The sequence below is a fragment of the Peromyscus maniculatus genome, chromosome 12, assembly GCF_049852395.1.
Source record: "Peromyscus maniculatus bairdii isolate BWxNUB_F1_BW_parent chromosome 12, HU_Pman_BW_mat_3.1, whole genome shotgun sequence".
NCBI lineage: Eukaryota > Metazoa > Chordata > Mammalia > Rodentia > Cricetidae > Peromyscus > Peromyscus maniculatus.
The window spans coordinates 28916081-28939067 of record NC_134863.1 but is presented as its reverse complement, the minus strand read 5'-3'; the positions used below and the strand labels follow the sequence as shown (position 1 = coordinate 28939067).

Genomic DNA, 22987 nt, shown 5'->3' with positions numbered 1-22987 from the left:
CATTTCAGCAAATTTGAAGCAGTAGCTGGTTTGCAAATGTTGTCCTTCCCAGCCACTGTTTAGCCAGCTCACAGCCAACCAAAACATTCTTCCACATTCTGGAATCTAGAACATCAGGTGCTCTTAAGAACAACATTATGAAAGCCGGGCAGCGGTGGTGCATGCCTTTAATCCCAGCACTCAGGAGGCAGATTTCTGTGAGTTCGAGGCCAGCCTGGTCTACAGAGCAAGATTCAGGACAGGCACCAAAACCCAGAGAAATCCTGTCCCCAAAAACCAAAAAAAAATAAATAAATAAAAAGGACATTATGAAATGTGGGACTGTAAAGTTCAGACTGTCTCAGTGTTGGATTCTGGAATAAACAAATAAACAAATGGAGACTGACCTTGGGGGCAAGATGGTTAGAGCCTGTACCCACAGGCTGCGGTGGGAAGAAGCAACTCTCATAGAGGAACAGGTTCTAACTCTATTTTCTCTTGTATCCAGCACGCACAATAAATGCTAATACACACTTAATTTTTGAAGTTGTGTATTCAATAAATTCAATAAACATATAAGCAGTGATATACCAAATACAGGCATTATAAAGTTTTCTTTAAAATAAATGTTTGTTTAGAATAAAATGCTGTCACAAAAACCAGAATTGGGTCTAATAACACAATTTAATAAAATGAGGCACAATGTTTAAGGCAAAATTCATGAAGAAGGTATTTAAAGTTAATCTAAGATCATATTTTTTCATGTCCTTTGGAGGAGGAGGCACAAGAATTTAAATAGTTTAAACATTCTTTTTAGAATATTAGCCATTATAAGGTAACATAAATTTGATACAATAGGACTATCTTTTTCAGAAAACAAACTCCATTATTAATTCATATTTCTGAGTTACATTTTAATTATGTATCTACTTATACATATATTTCTAATACACAAGACTTTAGGTACTGAAAATTAAAGAAGTTAGAACATACATAATAATTTGACCAAAGTAACATCTTTCAGCATCTTTTGTTGGTATTTGAAGCCCCCAACTTTATGAAAAGTTAAGGATGGTTATGCAGAAAGTCTTTCCCATTATGTTCTGTTTCTAACGAATACCAAGTGGGCTCAAAAATGCAACAAACCTCAACATAAGTCTGCTAGGACTGTGAGAAAGTGACTACTGGGTCAACACTGTTTCTCGGGAACACCAGTGCTGAGCACGTGAACTGTGAGAACAGGGGCCTCGACCATCCCTGTACACAACACCAACCTAGTTACGGTTCCAATAACAGCAATGCCAACCTCCTCCTAGTTTCTTTCCCCAGCTTAAGTTTTGAATAATACAATTTTATTCAATTTATTCATGGTCAAAAGAATAAAGTATGTTCTAGTGAATGCAGACAGTTAATAACCTTCACTAAACTACTACTAGATTTTATACATACATAATACACACGAGACTGAAGAGTATGCCAATGACTGAGGCTGACTGATGCTAAATAAAAGCCTAGCAGCACCCATCAAAACCACCTTCTAACGTGTTCAACTTTGAGTTAGTGGAATGCTTCTGAATCCAATCCTTAGTAAATATCGATCAAGAAAAATGCAGTAAGAATGGTGGCACTTATACATATTAAACTATCCCCACTTCGGTCTGTAAGGAAAACTGGTGATAAAACATGCTAAACCTCAGTGACAATATTTTCCTAAGATGATATAAATATGACAGCAGTGGAACTTCTGCTGTCCTTTGTGGGAGCATATACATCTAAATAAAATACTATATAAAAGGTACACCTTTCTACTGGGGGCAGGGTGGTGGTGGTGCTTGATCCTTGGTTTCAGTGGGCTCTGATCTCCTGGCACAGTATGATTAAGATTCCCTCCCCAGAAGCCCTACACACACAGTGGGCCCTGTTGTGGGCAAAGGAATCCCTCAGGATCAGTTTTTCTTTTCAAGTTAATACAGAAGATCACACAGCCATCACCGACAATTTACCATATAATATACGTTCTTTCCCATAGTTCGGGTTAAATGGAAGACTTAAGGCACTTACTTTCAGACCACAAAGGATATCACTACCCACTATACTACCAAAAAGATCACACTATGATGAAAATATCAAACTGCATGCTACTGAACTAATGTTATATAACATGAAGTGCTTAATATACAGACAGTGAAGGCTAACTAAATACTTTTCTAAGCAACGGAACAGAACTATGTGCTACATGTCACACTGCCTAAAGCCTACACAGTACCCTTCACCAGGGTTACATGCCTAGTCTAAGTCAAAAACACAGTACTTTGGACTAAATGGAGAGCATTATTTATAATAAAATCTCTACTTTTATATGAAAGGCAAGTCATTTAGGTAAAAATTAGGCACTTCAAAACTAAATGCAGCTAAATAATTTTACACATATACTTTTACTAGTAAAGTTGTATCTACAAGCACTCACATGGAAACTCACATGGTTTTTTTATGTAAATAGCCACTACTAAATACTTGATTTGCACTAAAAAAAAAAAACCCCACACAAAACAAAAAAGTAAACATTCACCAAGGCTACCTGCTGTATTATAAACCAGACCAATGAAGAAATACTTTCCAACTCTGGGAAAAGCAAGGCTGAAACAGCTTGCTGGCTCTGCTTTACCGGGAGCAAATGGAACAGCCTCCAGCAGCGGGGACCGACAGAATAACAACAATAACAGTAATAAACTTAGTGATAAGGTTTCTTGGTGGCAGCAGTAGGCCATTTTGCAAGTCAATTTTAAAACAATTCCTTATTACTCTACAGGTCTTTGTTGGCTCAGGGATTTCCCTGGTACCTATGACTTCTCTTTCCCTATCCTTTGCTGCTTTTCAAGATTTGTTTTACATTGTAGCAAAGGGCCTCTTCTTGAGTCTTTTTAAACCCAGTATTTCCAATGTCTGTTAGAACTGTGGTGTCTGCAGGAACATGTTGCACTATTGAGGGCTGCCTTTTATTTTTATTTGCATCACCCCCAAACATCTCATATTTGAAGTCAACTTACAATGTATGTTTATTTTTAATATTGGCAACAAAATTTTAACATGGAGATTTTTAGGCCAAGAGGCACCTTTGGCACATTTCCATGTAAAATACTGAGCTGGGCTCATGGTTTACACTTGTGATCCCAGCAGCTGGGAAGCTGAGGCAAGAGCATTACAAGCAGGCCAGACTGGGCTACATAGTGTGTTCAAGGCTAGCCTAGGCTACACAGCCAGGCCCTGTCTTAGAAAACAAAACAGCTGTATTATGAAAATTAGCTCTTGCTGATTCTGAAACTCTAAGAGTTCATTAGCTGGATATACATGGGGCTTATAACTAGCGAGACAGACTACCACTCAAAATATATTCACTGACTTCAGAAGATGATCATATTTCTAGATGGCCAATTCCTATCTCACCAAGTGAATGTCTATAATCGGTTTTTAAAAAAAGAAAAATAATGAAAAAGAAAGAAGAAAATTTTTAAGCAATCACTGGCAATAAAGGATAAGGCCAAAGATGAGCAAAAAAGGAAAAACAAAAAGGTCAAACAGCTACAAAAGATTTCACTGAAAGCTATACATGCTCTGCTTGGACTGTAGCTTGCTCAGCATGCACAAAGGCCTTGGGATCTATCCCTATAATCCCTACCCCTGCCAAAAAGACAGCTGCACACTGATCTGGTATACTGTTCAGAGTTTAACTATACACATAAAAAACCCACAATAAACACTTTGTTGAAAGAACACCATAGGATACATCTATATGCCACAGGCTGGAATATTTACATTTATGAAAGATGAAACAGTATACCTTCTTTCTAGAAGGCTGGAAAGAGTATGTATGGTTAGATGCTCTATTTACAAGGCTATTTACAACAAGTAATTCCTAAAGGGCTACTCAAGCTATTACTTAGGTCAAGATGATTATTACAAGTATTTAAACCAGAAGAATGTGGTCCCATCAATTTGAATGTTTTCCGTGAAAACATTCTGTTATTTAACTAAAGTTATCTAATTTACAGTTTACAAAGCATTTACAGTATGACACTTGGGTACGGCCCAGGCATCTGTGCCTTTCCTAATCTTGAAGTCTACAGCTTACAGTTGTTCACTAGGTAAAATATAAACTTTGTAACTTCTATTATACAATTATGTTAGCAGTAGAAACATCACTTCTATAAACACAGGATGAAAATTTCTAAATCAAAAAAGAAAAAATAATCTTACTACACTATTCCGAGGGAAAGGTAAGGGGACTCACTATAGCAGCGTTTCACAACTGCAGCCACGAAACTCTCGTGTTTCATGACGTAACACACACACACAAACCCTGAATTACCCTATAATCTACTAATATAGTTGACTAAAATAATCTACTAAAATAAAAATGATATATACAGGAAACCTAACATGCGAACATTCTCAGCACACAGTTGGCCTCTAACAAAGCACTCTTGAAGAGATCACCTGACACCCTAATGCAATCTGAAACTACCTTTAGCACTTACCAAGCAGCCTTCACGCTATTACAGGTTGCTTACTTAATCATCAGTAGTGAGAGTTAAAGATTTTCTAGTGTCAATTTAGAATTTTAATATTAGCTTTTATCGCATAATCAACTAGTTAGTAAAATTTGTTAATGTTCAATGATAATAATTTGTTACTATTTTTCTCCCACACCTTAAGGATGCCAGTTTCATTAGTGTTTTCTTTTCTGTTTTCTCGATAACCTCTTTCTCCATGTTCAATGGTTACACCAACTTTGTGAACTAGTCTATTGTGGATGACCATCATGAACTCTACTTCTGACTCCCTTCAACTGTCATGCTATCTAGTTGTCGTTTGTCTTTCAAATGCAGAGACAGTTTTGGTTTAGTATACAACAAGCAAAGATGACACATTTGACAGTTAAAACCCACCCCACCCTAACCCACCCCCACTATGAGACAAGTTTTCATGTATATAGCCCAGGCTGGCCTCAACTTCACTATGGCGCCTAGGCTAACTTTGAACTCCTGACCTTCTGCTTCTACCTCCCAAGTGCTGGTGTGGAGGTGTGCACAACCATGTCCAACTTTTCCTCATTTAGTCCATTATTATAAAGCAGCTTTTCTCAGATTACTTGTCGTCTAGATTTTTCTGTCAAGAACGATGATTCTATCTTTTGGCGAATAGATGGATCTGACTGTATAGCCTTGCTTATACAAGATCACTACAGTTAACAAAATGAAGTTAAGATAGCCATGGAAGCAGGTGGTGGCCAACACTTTAATGCCAGCACCAGGAGGTGGAGGCAAGTAGATCTCGGAGTTCCCGGCCAGCCCATTCTACATCACAAGTCCCAGGCCTGCAGGACTCAGGGACTATCTATAGGGTTTACTTAGTCTGTGAAAGCATATTTCCAAGTGTTTTGCTTGCATAGTGTCAGGTTGTAGGCTGCTCTAAAGTCATTTCTAGACTAAGCTTCCACATCCTTGCTAGGCTTAAGGCACTGTAACACATTACATCACAGCTAGACTGCATAAGGTTAGTAACAATCACACCAAACAAGAGCTAAGATTTAAACAGTCCATTGGAAAGTGATAGTCCTTACTGTACCAGTTAGTTGGTCAGAAAGGCTCAAGTCAGCGGTGACACAGGGGAAGGCCCAGTCTATCATGGCAGAGTGTTCAACACAAACCAGGACAACTCTGGTAAGTACAACTGTCATCAAGTCTTACTTTAGTCAACCCAACTGCCCCAAGTGACACCACTCCAGGCTGATGATGACTGCTCTTCAAGGTGTACCATTCTGCTAGTGTTTCATCAAAGACTTCAGTGAAAATTGTGACCAACCAGCTGAACTGAATTGTGAACTGCCATTCAGAATAAATTACACTCAAAGAATCTAAACGTGGAACTGGACTCAATCTTGCTGAACAGATAGATGGAATGCAAAACCTTTTACATCACTGCAACTCTTACATGGACATTCAAGATGAAAACACTAAGGTTTCCAATCAACTTCAAGCTCCATTTTCTTTTTAAGTATCTTTGTGTAGTGTTTAGTATTTCTCAAGACCCACTGCCGCTCAACCTAGAAGAACTTTCTGCATTCTGTGTGCAGCAACACTGGCTTCATCTTCCGAGTCGGACTCACTCTGGGATGTGGAGCTGTGGGATGCAGAAGTACAGGGGGAAGAGCATTCTGGAGAACACAAGTAGTGCATCAGGGGGAGGCGATACTTCCCACAGAAGTCCACAAACTTAATCTGCCTGACACAGCAGTCAAAATAGACGCCTAGAAAGAAGAACATGAGAGTCAGTGAAAGGAAAGAGCCATAGTTTTTTCTAAAACAAAACCAAACCAGAACAGAACGAAACAACCCTTCCCAGCCTTCTGGAGAAGCTTGACCTGCTCCTTCTGCCTCCACCTCTCCCAAGGGCTTAGGATTAACACATGTGCACCGCCACCGGGGAGCAAAGCTGATGAGACAAAATGCCATCTTACATTTATGCAGGCTCTAAATCTGGGATTAAGTTGATGATCTCATTCAGCGCATACAAAATCAAATACACTTTGGTAGACTCAAACTGGTAATTCCCTTACTTGGTTCTTAATTCAGTGCTCCTGAACTACGCTTCTTCAGTGAAGCAGAGCTACAGCCAGAGCTGAGAGGAAAGCAAAGGTCACTGTGTTCCCAGACTCTAGCTGGTCCTTTAGCGATACCTTATACATCCCAGTCCATCCCTATGGCTGCAGTATAACCAAACTGTGAAGATCTGTGCCCATTGTCTCTATAAAGAGAAATCTCAAACTTCAAACCTAAGTTTCCCAATTACTCTCTATCACACGATGGATAGACCAAAACCAAGTGATATGGTCTAATCAAAGGAAAAATTCCCACTGATAAGATCCCCTCGATAATCTTTTTACTTATCTATTGACTATTTAAAGGCAGGATCTTACTGTGTAGCCTTGGCTGGCCTGGAACTCTCTGTGTAGACCAGGATGGCCTCCAGCTCACAGAGCTCCACTTGCCTGTGCCTTCTGAATACCAGATAAAGGCATGTGCCACCAAGCCTGGATTTTCCCTAACCCTTTATGGTTTACTACTCTGAACAACTTAGAAAGTAGATGCATTCAATAGGTTTATAATAAATCCTCATAACTACGTTAACTTCCTGTAGTACTAGTCATCTCTAAGCTTTCAAACTATACAAAGAGAAAATGTCTCATAAATGAGATGGTTTTTAACTTACATTTCAATAAGGAACCTGGGGTGGTGGTGGTAGGAAAGCATGTAAAATGATTGATTTTTATTTTATTGATTTATCGATGTTATCTGAAAATTTAAACTTATAATTTTTAAGGCATTCCTAAGATAAACAGCTCTTTAGAATCCTAAAGAAGTCCATAAAAACCCCAGTGAAGAGAAGAGAGTACTTTTCTCTTTAGAGGCCCATTTCTAAGAGGACGGATTCTGGGCACACTGGATTTCACAGGAAGCAATGATGTGAATGCTGATTCTTACACGTCTTCATACCCTAGTTTCAAGAGTCCCCTGCCACTGCCAAAGCTACTTCACAACAGAGGCCCACAAAGACAGCAACCCTTGCTTCTGAGCAGAGGTGGCCAAACCAGCTCAGAGAATGCTTTCCTTATTTATTTATTTATTTATTTATTTATTTATTTATTTATTTATTTATTTATTTATTTATTTATATTTTTATTTGTTTTTTGAGACAGGGTTTCTCTGTGTAGTTTTGGAGCCTTTCCTGGAACTCACTCTGTAGACCAGGCTGGCCTTGAACTCACAGAGATCCACCTGCCTCTGCCTCCGGAGTACCGGGATTAAAGGCGTGCACCACTACTGCCCGGCTGTTTTTCTTTTTAAACCCAGTCTTTTTTAATCTTGCAACAATCTTTGAGAAATGTAACTTTTGTTTTCCTCTTATACCTGTAAAATAATCTTAAGACAAGATGATACTTTCTGGGAAGTATCTTACCTGGCTTTGATAACATTATGCAACATTTTCTAGGTATTTACACTCATCCTCACACTAGTTCCTTTCTATACTCATTAAAAATGGACTTATTTGGGGGCTGGAGAGATGGCTCAGCGGTTAAGAACATTGGCTGCTCTTCCAGAGGACCCGAGTTCAAATCCCAGCACCCATATGGCAGCTCACAAATGTCTGTAACTCCTGTTCCAGGGGATCTGACACCTTCACACCAATGTACATAAAATAAAGTTAAATAGATTAAAAAAAAAAAAAAGGACTTATTTAAAAGTAGTATTTGTCTCCAAATGTCCTAAATGCAAATCTTGAACCATGGATTTAAAGAATATCAAGTTCTTTTGTACATCCAGAAACGGGCACATACTCAGTCTGCTCACACACATCTTTGAGCATACCCTAACTCTATCTCATACAATGAATAGTGAACCTTCGCATAAACATGAAAGATGGTCAAACATTTAAAAACTCTTTGAAGAAATTAGAACCATTTATGCTCTTTGTGTTTCTTTTCATTTTGTCATCTTGCTTCCAACAGAATGTTCCAAGACAGGATGAGATTTCCTGGGTATTTTCCTTGTGTTTGAAGCCAACTTTATAGTATGAAAATAATTTTTAAGAAGGAAGGAGGCTCAGGGGTTAAAATGTCTTATTTCCTAGTAACCACTTTTGTGTGAAAGAAGCTTCAGCTAATTTAAACAGCCCAACATCCAAGTTTAAAAACAGCTAAGTGAGGGACGAGACCAACACGAGACTCACTTACCACCACACTTTGGGTTTGGGCAATTACTGGCTGACCCCAAGTATCTAAGAAGATTCCCAGGAAGATCATAAGGAGTGTAAGAAATACTTCGGATCTTAATGGTCCTTGCAGCTAATTCCAGAAGAGTTGGAGGGTCATATGTTAAATCTCTAACAAAACGAACAACCAATGGATTTCCTCGCAAACTCAGCTCTTCCAGATGAATGAGGTTGAGGATCTCTCGAGGCAGATATGTCAGCAAGTTATTGTGGAGACTGAGGGAACGAAGTGAATGCAACCTGGATCCAACACAACACAGAAGCCAAAGGCAACCAGTAAGTAAAACCGCTTAAGAAGTTCCGTTCACATACATTTCTGTATGGACACAAACACGGCTATGTGTGCACATACAGGCTCTGAGCTTCCATATGAGTGAACAACCAACCAGCTCAGAACACAGTTTTGTAAATGCTATCACAGACTTTCCCTCTGGGATCTTAAGAGTACTTAAAACATTTACAAAGTATTCTGATGTCCTAGCTGAGATAAATGATCGATTTAAAGACACTTGAGGGCTTATTTTATCACTTACAAACCTAAAAAAGATTTTACAGGTAAAAGAGGAAAACAAAAGACTGTGCTTAACATCAAATACACATTGCCAAGTTCCACAAGACCCAAGGAAAAGCTATGCCAAATTACTACTCTTTTTATTTTTAAAACAAGGAGCAAGGTGAGGGGCTGGGTCAGTCAGGAAAGGCTCTGCCTTTCGTAAGGACCTGAGTTCAATCCCCAGCATCAATGTGAAAACACCAGCAAAAACTGTCAAACAGTCTTTTGTTTTCCTCTTTCACCTGTAAAATCTTTTTTAGGTTTGTAAGTGATAAAATAAGCCCTCAAGTGTCTTTAAATCGATCATTTATCTCAGCTAGGACATCAGAATACTTTGTGTGGTGCATACTTGTAACCCCAGAGGTAGGTAGGTTCCTGGGGGCCTTCTGGCCAGCAAGTCTAGCCTAATCGGGGAACTTCAGGACACTAACAGACCCCTACCTCCAAGGAAATGAATGACATCCAGGTCATTCTCTGGTCTCCACACAAGCATGCATACCTGCACCTACCTGCATATGCGCGCGTGCACACACACACACACACACACCCCAAGTTGAGCAAATACACTTAAACCAGAACACTTAAAAGTAAAATTAAAAATTACTCCTCAACAGACTTGATCGTGACTGCTAAGCACAGAAGCCTGCGTCTATGAGCCGAGACTACTTACTGTGAAAGCTGAGGAGGCACACTTTGGATTTTGTTGTCACACAACACCAAGTAATTCAGAGAAGGTAGATTTGCTAATTCTGGTGGGATTTCTTTAATGAAGTTTCCTCCAAGGTATAAACATTCTAAACTGCAAAAGCAAATTTTTAAAAAGTAAATAAATACAAGTTGGTCAAGATACTTCACTGTCACTACTAAAATGGACACATTTCATCTACTCATTCACCAAATGTCTTACTCAGGATTGCTATAAGCTAGCCAGTGGTCCTCAACCTTCCTAATGCTGTGGCCCTTTAATACAGTACCTCATGTTTTGGTAACCCCCAACCATAAATTATTTTCATTGATAAGTCATAACTGTAATTTTGCTATTATCAATCGTAAGGTAAATATCTGATATGCAATTGGTCTTACACTAGCCCTGTGAAAGGGTCGTTTGATTAAAGGGGTGGCAACCCACAGGTTGAGAAATACTATGCTAGGCAGTCTCCAGAAAGAGAATGCAATCCCCGGGGAGCTTATACCTTATCTTGCCAGACAAGACAGACACTGTATGATTAAACTAGCAAAGCAAGAGGCACTGACTGACAAAGACTAGGAAGGGTCACAGCAGCTCTTGTTGGAAAAGCTTCCCCAGAGTAGTGCGAATCCAGTTGAGCTACGAACTTAGCCCTTAGAGAAAAAAGAGAATATTTCCAGGTACAGGAGGGGCTTTAAAGACTCAACAGGTACACCCGTTAATAAAAGAGAATTTTTACCCAGACAAGGCTGGAGACACCAGATCACAGGCAGCCTGAGATTCCGTGCTGGCATGTTTGTATTGATGCAAGCACTAATGGCAATGGGAAAACCAATCATCCTGTCCACCCTCCAGAAAGGGCAGAAAACCATATACGACGAACTTTCTACGGTTTTTTTCTTTACTCTTAATAAAACAAGTACATTCTTCGGAGGCAATCTGAGTAAATTATGTAACACCAACCATTAGCATGAAGTTAAACGTTCTAGGTGATTCTGTTTACTTAACAAAATAACATCTTAGATGCAATACCATTCTCTGGTGACTTTAGAAAGGCTCCAAAGGGTTTTTGCAGGGAGGAGGTAGTCAGCTCTTACAATAGTCATAAAAATAAACAGAATGTACACACACAATGTATCTGGAACTTTCCCACTTTCTATTGGTTTTGCTATTCTGCTCAGAACTATCATTCTTTCAAAGACGTTTAAATAAAACAAGTAAATAACAAAACAACAGCTCTAAAGCGGCTACCACACTGTTATCCAAGACAGGAATTATCTGGAGGGCATTTCATTTTTTGCATGTATGTGTGTGCACATATGCAATGTGTGTGGAAGCCAGAGTGGACCGAGTCTTCCTCCACTGAGCCCAGAGCATGCAGATCCGCCTGCTCATCAGTCATCTTTGGCGACCCCATTTCCACCTCAAACCAGACCCCCTTGCCACACTTTAATTTGTTGGAAATAATTTGATGGTGTGAAAAGGTACTATTCTGCACTTCCCACCCACAGAGCTGCAGTTTTGTAATTAGTGAAATTCAGTATGTCTTTCTGCATTTCTGGTCATTCACATATCCTCAGAGCAGTTCCTGTTTGTACCATCTGCCCATTTTCTCACGGGTTAGACAATTTCTGACTTTGTGGAGAGCTTGGCTGTTAAGTATGTGTTCTGCATAGCTTTGCTCCTCTGTGACCTCCTTTTGCTTGTTTTATATGTATTACAAGAATTCATGCTGACTTTGTAGAGGAGCAATTCACAGTATAAGTTCTGTCATCTGCCTTCTTACTGGATGCTAGTCTCCTACAGAACCATGGCCATGTTCCCTTCAGGTCTGTCACTTCTGCTCCCAATACACAAAAGCTACACGGCACAAACATCCAGGTTTCTGACTCCTAAAACTTCCTGTTAGAGTGTTACGAAGCATTTCTTTGTTCCTTTAAATCCATCTTGCTTTGAAATCCACTCCCCCTGATTATCAATACTGCTTCCAGCTTTTGTTGTAGCTGTTAGCATTTATTTCATTCAATTCTACCACTTATTGGCATAAAAATCAGGGCCAGTTACTGGATGCTTATTAAGGATAGCATAGAATTATAAAGCACATAAAATACCCAGTCAACAAATATGAACACCTACCATGTGCCAGGCACTATTTCAGGGACTACACTGTCAATTGGTTGTTGATGAGGCAAGTCTCTTAGGGCAGATAATACTCCAAGGAAAATGGAGTCAATCAGGTTGTAATGGGAGATGACTACATGGGTGGCCAGGAAAGCTTTCCCTTAAGAGATTCTGAAGTGTGAGCAGAGCTGAGTGAGCTGCTGTGAGCCCCAGATGGAAGGTGGTCAATGCAGGGCGAAGCTGTGGCACAGCTGGTGTGGGCAGACCAGACTGAGGTGGAAATGAAGTGCTCAGAGCTTGGTAGTCAACAGGTAATCCGGGAAGGTCAGATCAAAAGCCTCACAAGGACTTTGGATTTTATCCTAGGTATGGTGGGTGGGTTTTAATATTTAATTTTATGTGTTTATGTAATGCATATGTGCTCAGAGAAGTCAGAAGTCACTGGAGCTGGAGTTACAAGCAGTTCTGAGCCACGTGACCTGGGTGATAAGAATCTAACTCCAACCCTTTCCAAGAAGACTCTAAACGGAGCCATCTCTCCAGTCTCTGGTAAATGGGTTTTACATGAAAGCTAGTTGCATCATCTCACTCAGTTTCGAAGAATCACAATTGGCTGGATGAGTGTGTATGACTGGAACCCAGTGTAATTCAGTTGAGAAGCAGTATCTTTTCACTTTTAACTTACTAGTGTTTTTAAGTCCTCTCATGTACAAACGGGGAACAACTTGATTGCTGCTATGTTAGGGTGTAGGTTCTACAATGGTCTATTTCAGGATACTGTCTCCTTTCAGTCCTGCCTTTTGTCACTGGCAGTTTTTCTTTCTTTCATCATTTCCTCTACTGTTCTGAGCATATATGATCCTTCTATTTGCTGGCAGACGTCCTCCAATCTCCTTCCACATCTGGCCTCAGTACCTCTCATAGTCACTGTGACTGCTGCTCCTTGGTGGCTGACCTGTTTCTTTCTAGCAGCCCTATGGTCATCTGTAGTGGCCCCCACGTGTTCACACTGTGAGAATGCTTGGTTCCCAGCTGGTGCTGCTATTCTGACGGTTCTGGAAACTTTGGGAGGGAGGTGGGGCCTAGCTGAAGGAAGTGGGTCACTAGTGGCAGACCTCCGAAGGCTAGACTCCTCCTCTGGTTCTTGCCATTTACCATGTAATAGCCAACCTCTACCACACATTCCACTGTGAGCTGAGCTGACACTGTCTGCAACTGTGGGTCAGTTCTTTGTCAAGCTGCTTGTGTCAGGAATTTTGTTCCAGTGAAGCAAAAACCATCATCAAGTAAGTAAGTAAGTACCAGTCAGGAAGACATACAGAATGAGTAAGGTAGATAAAAGGTGGACCAGACAGCAGAGAGCAAGGCGGGAATCAGGGACTGGGTATTACCTTCAAAGCCCATTCAGGTTTTGGATGGGGCAATTTGAGATTTCATCATGATACTCAGAATGAGCTGCAACTTAAAAATTATGAAATGTTTATTTCTAGAATTCTGCATGTAATATTTCTGGGCCACAGTTGATTGTAACTGGAAGCCAGTAAAGAAAATCATGAATAGATTTGAGAGGCTACTGTATACTTTTCCCAAGAATTTTAATTGTGTTTTTCATAAATGTCCATTTCAAAACTCCCCTTACTGTTCCACTGAAAAGTTTCTTCCATTCCTTCCGAGTTAGGAAACACACTTCAAGTCCTTTACTGGTAGCCATCCATCAGATATTTTCGGAGGTATAATCGCTCCCATCTATTAAATTCCATCTGCTTTTTATAAGCTTGCCTTCATTTGCTATGTGGTGATTCTAACAGTTAACCTGAATCCAAAGTTGTCCTTTAACTGTATCAATGGTATTCTCTTCCCTATTTCTGATTATGTAAAGCTTTTCAAGCTTGCATTTCTCTCTAGACATATTGTAATGCTTGGAAGAGTCAAGCAGATAGGTATTCTGTAGTGTTTATAGTTTTCCTTCCTAAGATTGCTCTGTAGAGAAAATACTACAACAACCCAACCATCTAAACAAAGAACCACTTTGGTGCTAAGGCTCAACTTTTCTAGCAGTAAATGTCTAAGTATTGATGAAGAACAAAGTCCTAGGCAGTGGCTTTGTGTCTACCAAGTATGGCTTAAGTGAATGCTCTGATTCTCAGAAAACCCTACTTTTCAATGGCAGAGCTACTGGAAAAGAACCAAGTACTGAGCAGAGCACAGAGGTGCACGTCTTTAATCCAGCATACTGGGGCAGCAGCAGGCAGACCTCTGTGAGTCCCAGGTAGCCAGGGCTACATAGTGAGACTATGTCTCAAAACAAAACACAACAATAAAACAGTGTTCGGAGTTCAGACAACAAAACTATCCTAGAAGAGTACAAGAACACTATTGGGGAGAAAAGTTTACCAAACTTGGAAGTTTTTAATACTGGATTCCACAGTGAAATGGCAACATGCTCCAGGGCTAGGGTAAGTATGTCCTATTTACTTGGGGCAGTGTTAGGAACTGAATGCTGTCTTCCCAGGTTTGAAACCCTAACCCTTAAGTGGTGTCATTAGGAGGTGGCTGTCTCTGGCGATTGGTTATCACAAAAGCTCTACATGTAGGCTGGGGAATGATGCACACAGAATAGATGCCATCCACCAGTGGCTATTATGACTTTGACAGAGAAGGATCTGAAATTCTAATATATAACCAGGCCTATGATTTTGAAACGATGTACTCATCAATTCTCTTTTGCAACTCATAGATATCACTAATCAGGTCATGGTCAGAATACAAAACTTACACTGTCAGAATTATTTCTCACTTTCAAACTCATATAATCTCCAAAGTTCTAGGGACTTGAAATCTTTCAATGGTTTATGAGAATTAAGCTTCTAAGCAAACTGTTCCAAACATGCTTTCCTGTAGTTAGAAAGGCAACTGCTGAATTTAAAGCCAATTGTAGTGTTTAAAAGTTCTTGGGGGCTGAGGAGATGGCTCAGCAGTTAAGAGCACTGGCTGCTCTTCCAGAGGTCCTGGGTTCAATTGCCAACACCCACAGAACAGCTATCTATTAACTCTAGTTTCAGGGACCTGACATCTTCACAAAGACATACATGTAGGCAAAACACCAATGCACATAAAAGTAAATAAATTATTGATATATATATTATTATATATTATTGATATATATGTATATATAATATGTATAAAAGTTTTTACATCTGTCAGCCTTGACCTATTCCATTAGAACAACTTCCCATGTTGACATATGCAGAAAACAGGAAAACAATGCAACAAACTTATGGAATGAATTTTTCTTTCTTTCTTTCTTTCTGTTGAATACTAATATACCAATCCTGAGTTTGTCCCTGAATGGTTTATCATCTTTTCAATTATTAGGGATAGTGAAGTGGGTATCTTTTCTCTGTTGAGGGTGAATGACTCACTGGAAAAACACACTGGGCACCCCCATGCCTACGGTCCCTTTAGCCAGTTATATATAGGAAATGCTCTTTGCTTCTTCAGTAAAATAAAGATACACTAAATGTAATTAGAGATATATATTAGCTCCATATTGTATGGCTGGTTAAAGAAAAACTGAATTGAAGTGAAAAAGAAATGTACAGAGTTAGAAAACAAAAGAGAAACACACACACCAAGATTCATACATTAAAAAAAAAAAACACCAAAAACAAACCCAGGCTTCTTGAAGTCACATCCCTGTGTTGTCATAGATCTTCATATGCTATCACCTTCAACAAGTAGATACAAAAGTAGCTACAGAAAGGGAGGGACCAACACACAGTGACACTGTAGGAAGATGATCTCTTCCTAGTTACTCATTTCTCAATCCAGCTGACCAGCACTGACTGTCCCAACACAGCAAACACTTCACTTTAGTGGCCTTCAACTCAAAATATCCAATTGCCCTGATGTAGTTTTTAAGGGACTCTCAAACTTCCCTCTGCAACTTCCCAAGCCAGGCCTCTATTGTCTGCACTGCTCTCGGGTTTATCTTCTTAGTTTCTAAAACAGCTCACTAAGTCCTGAATATTCAACGGGTTTTCTAGTTCCAAGTTCCAAAGTCCTTCCACAGTTCTCCAAAAAAACCCAAGTCAGGTCTGTCACAGCAATACCCATGATCCTGGTACCAATTTCCATCTTAAGTAGGGTGTCTATGGCTGTGATAAACATAATCAAAAGTAACTTAGAGAAGTAACAGTCCATCACTGAGGAAGTCAGGGCAAGAACTTGGAGACAAGAACTGAAGCAGAGCCATTGAGGGATGCTGCTCACTGGCTTGCTCTCCATGGCTGGCTCAGCCTGCTTTCTCTCTCTCTCTCTCTCTCTCTCTCTCTCTCTCTCTCTCTCTCTCTCTCTCTCTCTCTCTCTCTTTTTTTTCCTTCCTTTCTTTCTTTTCTTTAGGCTTTTTAAGACAGGGTTTCTCTGTGTAGCTCTGGCTGTCTTAGAAATCATCTGTAGACCAGGCTGGCCTTGAACTCAGAGATCTACCTGCCTCTGCCTTCTGAGTGCTGGGATTAAAGGTGTGCACCACCACCTGGTCTCTTTCTTTCTTTTTAGTAGGCTGGTATTATAACATTTATTAAAATAATGCTACGGGTTAGTAGAAACAGCAAAGAACCCAATTTAGTTGGCTTTCTTGTAGCATCCAGGACCACTATCCCAGGAGTGGCATTACCCAGGGAGCTGGGCCCTCCCACATCAATCATCAATTAAGAAAATGCAATCTTGTGGGGGTATTCTCTCAATTGAGATTCCCTCTTCCCAAATGATTCTAGCTTGTATCAAGTTGACATAAAACTAGCCAGCAGAGGCCGGGCGGTGGTGGCTCACGCCTTTAATCCCAGCACTCGGGAGGCAGAGCCAGGCGGATCTCTGTGAGTTCGAGGCCAGCCTGGACTACCAAGTGAGTTCCAGGAAAGGCGCAAATCTACACAGAGAAACCCTGTCTCGAAAAACCAAAAAAAAAAAAAAAAAAAAACTAGCCAGCAGAATACCCCAACTAGAACATACTGGGGAATAGGTGCTCATGAATGTTTTTCTTTTTGAGTTGTGGTCAATGGTGTCTTAGAGACCCCTAAATATTACAGGCTATTGTCATTGCTTTTGACTGTCCTCCAGATCTTGATGGTAAGACCATACTGCTGAGGACAGTATATACTTGAACCATAAAACATGCAGAAATCAAATGGGTACTGACCTGGGAGCTTCATCTCTACTGGCTGGCTGGAAAGTGTTATGTTCGATACCAGAAGAGAAAAGTAATCATCAAACTCACCAAGCTGTGAACCCTGCAAGCTCCAGTAACTGGACTGGCAAGACATGCCCACTGCAGTAGTGGTATGAACGTTACAAACAGGAAGAGCATTGTAAGCAACTTCCAAAAATGACAGAGACAGCTGCCTGCCACGTGATAGGATTAAGGGCTTTCACTGCCTGATTTTTGTTTATGACTGGCTATGTCCTCTGATCTCCAGGCAAACTTTATTAACATACAAATAAAATATCACCACACCCACCAGTAGCTGAGGAATTAGACATTTGATGGCCGCTGGGAGGGAAAGGGTCAGTTTTCTTTAATGGTGTAACCCCCAGTAGGCCAACCACACTCCAGGCCAGGCCCCACAACCAAGAGTAGCAGGGTAACATGAACAGGGAACTTGGTGGGTTTAAAAGAAAAACAAAACCAAACCATCAAAAAACAAAACAAAAAGAGAGAGAAACTTAATTGCATGTGTAGGTAGTATTGAACCTAGTGTGTGTGTGTGTGTGTGTGTGTGTGTGTGTGTGTGTGTGTGTGTGTGTGTGTCTATCATCAAAATACATGGTATGAAATTAAAGGAGATCAGCACAGGGAATCTGACACCCACAAATTCAGTGTAAGGTTTTAACTGGGGAAAGTATTTTACTTAAATGTTAGCACATTTTCCTACTTGGTGAGTTACCTCATTCCTAGGATAACCACTGTAGACTAGCTTTAACATTCCAGGGGTTATTTTTAGCTTTTCTTCTGTCACAATCCTCATATCTTTATCTTTGAAAACCACATTAAACAGACACCAAGCAAAGGTCACTAAAAAAGAGGACACTGCTTTTTTAAAAAGATGGGAAAGGGACCCACAAAACTCACTTGGCTCAGATTCAGTCTCCAAATAGCATCCAGGATGCCCTACAACCCATTTCCTGAGTGTGGTGCTCAGCAAGTAAAAAACCAAGCTCTTCCTCAATTAACGTCATTAGAAGAAGAACCAAGGTGTGAGCCACTCCCACAGCACTGTAAACAAAAACAAGCCCGCCTACACAACGCAAAAACCTTACACTTGTTTTCTGAAGAAGCTCATCTTTAACAACAGAATTTGTATTCCTATGATGGCCTGATATATTCCAGGGGAATGAAGTCAGTCATAAAATAAACAAGACTTCCAGCACCCATTTACTTGGTTTTTAAAGTCATCTTAAAGAAACTTTTTTTTTTTAAAGTTTCAAAATTTTGCCACTAAGGGAGGAACCCAGAAGCAGAATGAAGACACATTTAAGACCCAGAAAAACCTGAGAGGCCGATGGCACATAAGCCAAGATCTGTTACTCCTTCCTGGAATGGTGACAGGCAGAGAAAGGGGGAGTTTTTGTGGACCATATGTCCTGTGTAATTTTTAAAATTATTCTTCTTAACTGTTCTTTAAAAGGACAGAATCTTCTTCATGTGCCAAAATATTCGAGTTGGCTCAAGAAGTGGCTCTTGCCTAGCATGTGGAGGGTCATGTGGTCTCCCCTCAGCACCAGAAGGAGAGGAGCAGGGCTGCATACCACAGCACACAGGACAGGTTTACCGCGGAGAGAATTTACAGATCTGAGGAACACCACCGCTCCATTTTGCAGCCTTTCAGAATAGTTAGCCGTCCTGAGAACTGAACCACCGAGCTCTCAGTGTGGCCAGGACTTTGCTCCAAGCAACTCATTCATATGAAATCTCGGCTTCCTCATCCGTGAAAAGAAGGGACTGAACTAGGTCATGGTCAAAGCTGCTTCTTTCTTTCTCTAGAACAATTCTGCATGACCCTTTGGCCCACATCCAACTAGAATTCATTCTCTAAACCTCTGCTGATTCCTATCAGTAGAGAAATACAGCACAAGACTGAACAACAAAAAACCCACAATTTCTCAAGTCAAAGCCACAATGACTAACTGACCACCTTGAGTGGCAGCTGTCAGGCCAGAAGATCAGGTCAACCAGGTGTAAGTGACCTGAACCAGTCCTCTGGATCACATATGCCAACGCAACAGAAGCTAGAGACTCAGGGCTGGCTGTCCAGCCACTGTGGGAAACCTATGGATTTGGTATCAGAGACCTCAGAAGTCAAACCCAGTTCCACTACTTAACGGGTTTGTGATCTTGAGACTTCGCCTCTCTGAGCCTTTGTTTCTTCCTCTGGAAACAGAATCTCATCTTAGACTCACAGAGAATGTTAGAACGCCTATGACAGGGCCCACCCACCGCACTGCATAGTTTGAAGTTTTCCATACATGGAATTTTGCCTACTTCTTTTTCCATGTGGAGATAACACTCTCCCTGGGTTCCTCTTAATAGGCTGGAATTGAAATGAAAAGCTTGAATTACATAATATCACAATTAAAGCCTGTCAAATTAACATAAGCCTCTCCTTAACTGCCCTACACCCTATCTTTTCCTAGGACTCCTGTCATAGACTACCATCATTTCTGTTCTACCACAATGACCTCCTCAGCAGCCTCAAAATTCCCCCACCTCTTCAGCCTCTCCCCACTCCCCAGGGACAAGACATGTGTGCACTCAGAATGCAACTCACACTCTGCGGAAGCCTTCAGGCTGTAATGCAGCCTGAGTGGCCCCAGTTTTTTATCTGTCCTTTTCTAGTACAATGCTCATTGTTCATCAGTTGGCAATTATTCTCCTCCTTGCTTCTGGCTTTCACATGCACTCTTTACTTGGATTGATCCCGATGGCTCACACTAATTAGTCTTCACTGTTACTTCCTTCCAAAGCCTGACTCAAATAACACTTACTCCAGGACCAAACCAGGTCAAGTCCCTGTTATTCTGTCTCAAGGTGTTCCCACATCCCAGGATTTATTTCTTTCTACGCACTGTAATTTAATAAGGAAATCTATAAATCTTTAGCATTTCTACCCTTTGCCAATATAATTTGTTAGATCCACATGGGCAGGACATGCTTACCAAGTCTCCCCAGAACCTAAGAAATGGACACATCAAGCACTCTGTAAACATCTATCAAGAAGCAAATTAAGGGACACGGTGGGTGGCCTGCCTAAGGCTGAGATGTTAATTTTTATTCTCAGGTCAATGTTTTCCCTGTTAACTCAAAGGTTCTTTCCTGCTCCACATTCTTTTATCCTGACTTATCCAATAAAAGAGCTGAAAATATTTAACAAATTAACAAATGGAAGATTCTTCGTTGTTGCTGTTTTACTTCCAACTCCCCTGGCGGGCACCCTAGGGAACTTTCAAAACCTTTTCTGTAGCTCCTCATTACATAATTCTACATTGCTGAATGACCTACTAGGTGAGACAGACAATCCCTGTAAGGAAGAAATTACAGTCAATAAAATAAATACAATGGTGTGAGTGAGACACAGAGAAAGTCCTCTGGCTGTTAATTGTCCAGGGGACAGTAAAGAAAGGAGTCACAAGCTGGGTGGTGACAGGCAGAGGCAGGGAGATCTCTGCGTTCGAGGCCAGCCTGGTCTAGAGTGAGTTCCAGGACAGTCAGGGCTACACAGTGAAACTCTGTCTCGAAAAACCAAGAAAAAGAAAGAGGGGTAGAGGGAAATCACAGAACCAACTCCTAAGATAAGATTTTGACGTGTGAGTAAGTTCCCCAGGGTCTTCCCCTGTGAAGAGGCTTTGCCCCCACCCAATCCGATCCACATTTAGCTAGCGACAAACTGCCTTTTCTACACGGTGGGGGAAGTGCAAAGCTCATTAACTCCACAAATGGTGCTCCGAGTAACGCAGGAGAGAAGAGGGAGCTGGAAATAGAAAAACAAGGGAGTAGGTCAGAGCACCTCCTACGTCACGTTAAAGGGCCCACTTTGATGCAAAGGCGTGGAAAGCCAGGAAGAAATGGACCACCTCCGTTAATGGGTGTCCACCCCGCTTCTCTAGACTCAAGAAATAAGGCGAAGCCGGATTTCGAGGCGCACACCTTTAATCTCAGAACTTGGGGGGGGGGGGGTAGAGGCAGGTAGATCTCTGTGAGTTCGAGGCCAGCCTGATCTACACCATGAATTTCAGAGCTCACTGTGTGTGTGTGTGTGTGTGTGTGTGTGTGTGTGTGTGTGTGTGTGTGTGTGTGTGTGTGTGTGTGTCGGGGGGGAGGCACGACTCGACAAAAAGAATGCAGCGAAACTGCTTCGAAAATCTGCGCAGGCCAAACCCAATGCAAACGCCATGATCCACTCCACCTTAGTTGTTCGCTGCCACTGGCGATGGCCGTGCAGTCCTTTGGTGCCACGGAGCTCTCGGGCCACCGCCCTGCTCTCCACCCCCGTCCCCCCATCTTCCCCCCCCGCCCCGCCCCGCGTCCCGCAGCCTCTCACCTCTGCAAGTTCTCGATCTCGGCGGGGATGCTCTGCAGCTGGTTGCCGCCCAGGCTGAGGGTCTGCAGCGCCCGCAGCTCCAGCAGCGAGGGGGGCACCTCCTGGAAGCAGTTGCCGCTGAGGTTGAGCACCTGGAGGCTGCGGCAGAGCGGCGACTGGGCCAGGCCCTTGGGCAGCGAGCCCGGGCCGCCGAGTCGGTTGTTCCTGGCCAGCAGCGTGCGCAGGCCGCTCAGCGTCAGCAGCTCGGGCCCCAGCGCCGTGAGCGCGTTCCCGCTGACGTCCAGGAGCTGGAGGTGCGGGAAGCCGCTGCCCAGCGCCCGCGGCAGCGACGTCAGCCGGTTGTAGGGCAGCAGCAGGCGCAGCAGCGCCTCCCGCGAGCCCCGCCGCTCCTCGGCGCGCGCCTCCAGTTCCGACTCCAGCGCCTCGGCCGAGACGCTGAGGCGGGACCAGTTGAGTTCGGCATCTCCGAGGGCGGCCTCCTCCATCCCGCCCGAATCCCAGGCCGCCGCCGCCGCCGCCGCCGCCTCCGCCAGCGGACGCCGCGGCGCGCCCCGGCACCTCCAAGCGAGCGCTGCGTCGGAAGTGGCGCGCACGGCCCGGGGGCGGCCGGCCGCTCACCCCGCGCGCCGGCCCCCGAGTCACGCGATGCCCAAGCGCCGGGTGCGCGCGCCGCTCGGGGGGGGGTGGGGCGGGCTCCGGCTCACGTGGCGTGCGGCGCGGTGTCCGCTGGGAGCGAGCCGAGGCCAGGCGAGCCTTCCCGGCTCCCGTCGGAGGGAGCCGTCCTGGCTCCGGGGCGGGCTCGGCCTCGTCGGGGGCTCCGGGTGCAGGGCGAGCGGAAGCCCGTGGCGCTCTGCAGCCAGCGCGCTACTGCGCGTCCTTTATAGCCGGGCGGCCCCGCGGCCTTGGCCGGCCTGAGTAAACAGCTCCGGGGCTTGACGACCCCGCCCGAGGGCGTGCGCGTCACCGGGCGCCGCCTCCTTTGTTCTCGCTGGAGAGCGGGCCCCCACATCGGCTGGATCGGGAGAGCGCAGCCATGACAGGGACGGAACCCGAGAATGTAAAGGCTGCGGGAGGACCGGCCTGGTGGCGCACGCCCCTGGTCCCTGGACTGAAATGTAGAGTCGGGTGTGTTGAGTTCGAGGCCGGCCCGCCCTGCATAGCGAGTCCCAGGCCAGCCAGGGAACAAAGCCCTCTTCCAAGCTAAGGCCCCAATCAGAAATGAGC

General features: G+C 42.8%; 1 protein-coding gene across 1 annotated transcript; it reads right to left on the bottom strand.

Annotated features, from left to right (window-relative positions):
• Positions 1–590: 590 nt before the first annotated feature.
• Positions 591–22331, bottom strand: Lrrc58 (leucine rich repeat containing 58). The gene is made up of 4 exons (XM_076548844.1): positions 21764–22331; positions 10032–10160; positions 8771–9048; positions 591–6286 (listed from the first exon to the last, which is right to left on the bottom strand). The coding sequence occupies exons 1-4, from the start codon at positions 22246–22248 to the stop codon at positions 6078–6080; spliced, it is 1101 nt and encodes a 366-aa protein (XP_076404959.1). The 5' UTR covers positions 22249–22331; the 3' UTR covers positions 591–6077.
• Between the last annotated feature and the right edge of the window lie 656 nt (positions 22332–22987).

Excerpts from the sequence above, each read along its gene's own strand:
- Lrrc58 (XM_076548844.1), bottom strand. The coding sequence starts at position 22,248 with ATGGAGGAGGCCGCCCTCGGAGATGCCGAACTCAACTGGTCCCGCCTC. Across the intron at positions 9,049-10,031 it reads GTGCCTCCTCAGCTTTCACA|GTTGCATTCACTTCGTTCCC; the intron begins GTAAGTAGTCTC and ends TGTTGGATCCAG. Across the intron at positions 6,287-8,770 it reads CCCAAACCCAAAGTGTGGTG|GCGTCTATTTTGACTGCTGT; the intron begins GTAAGTGAGTCT and ends TCTTCTTTCTAG.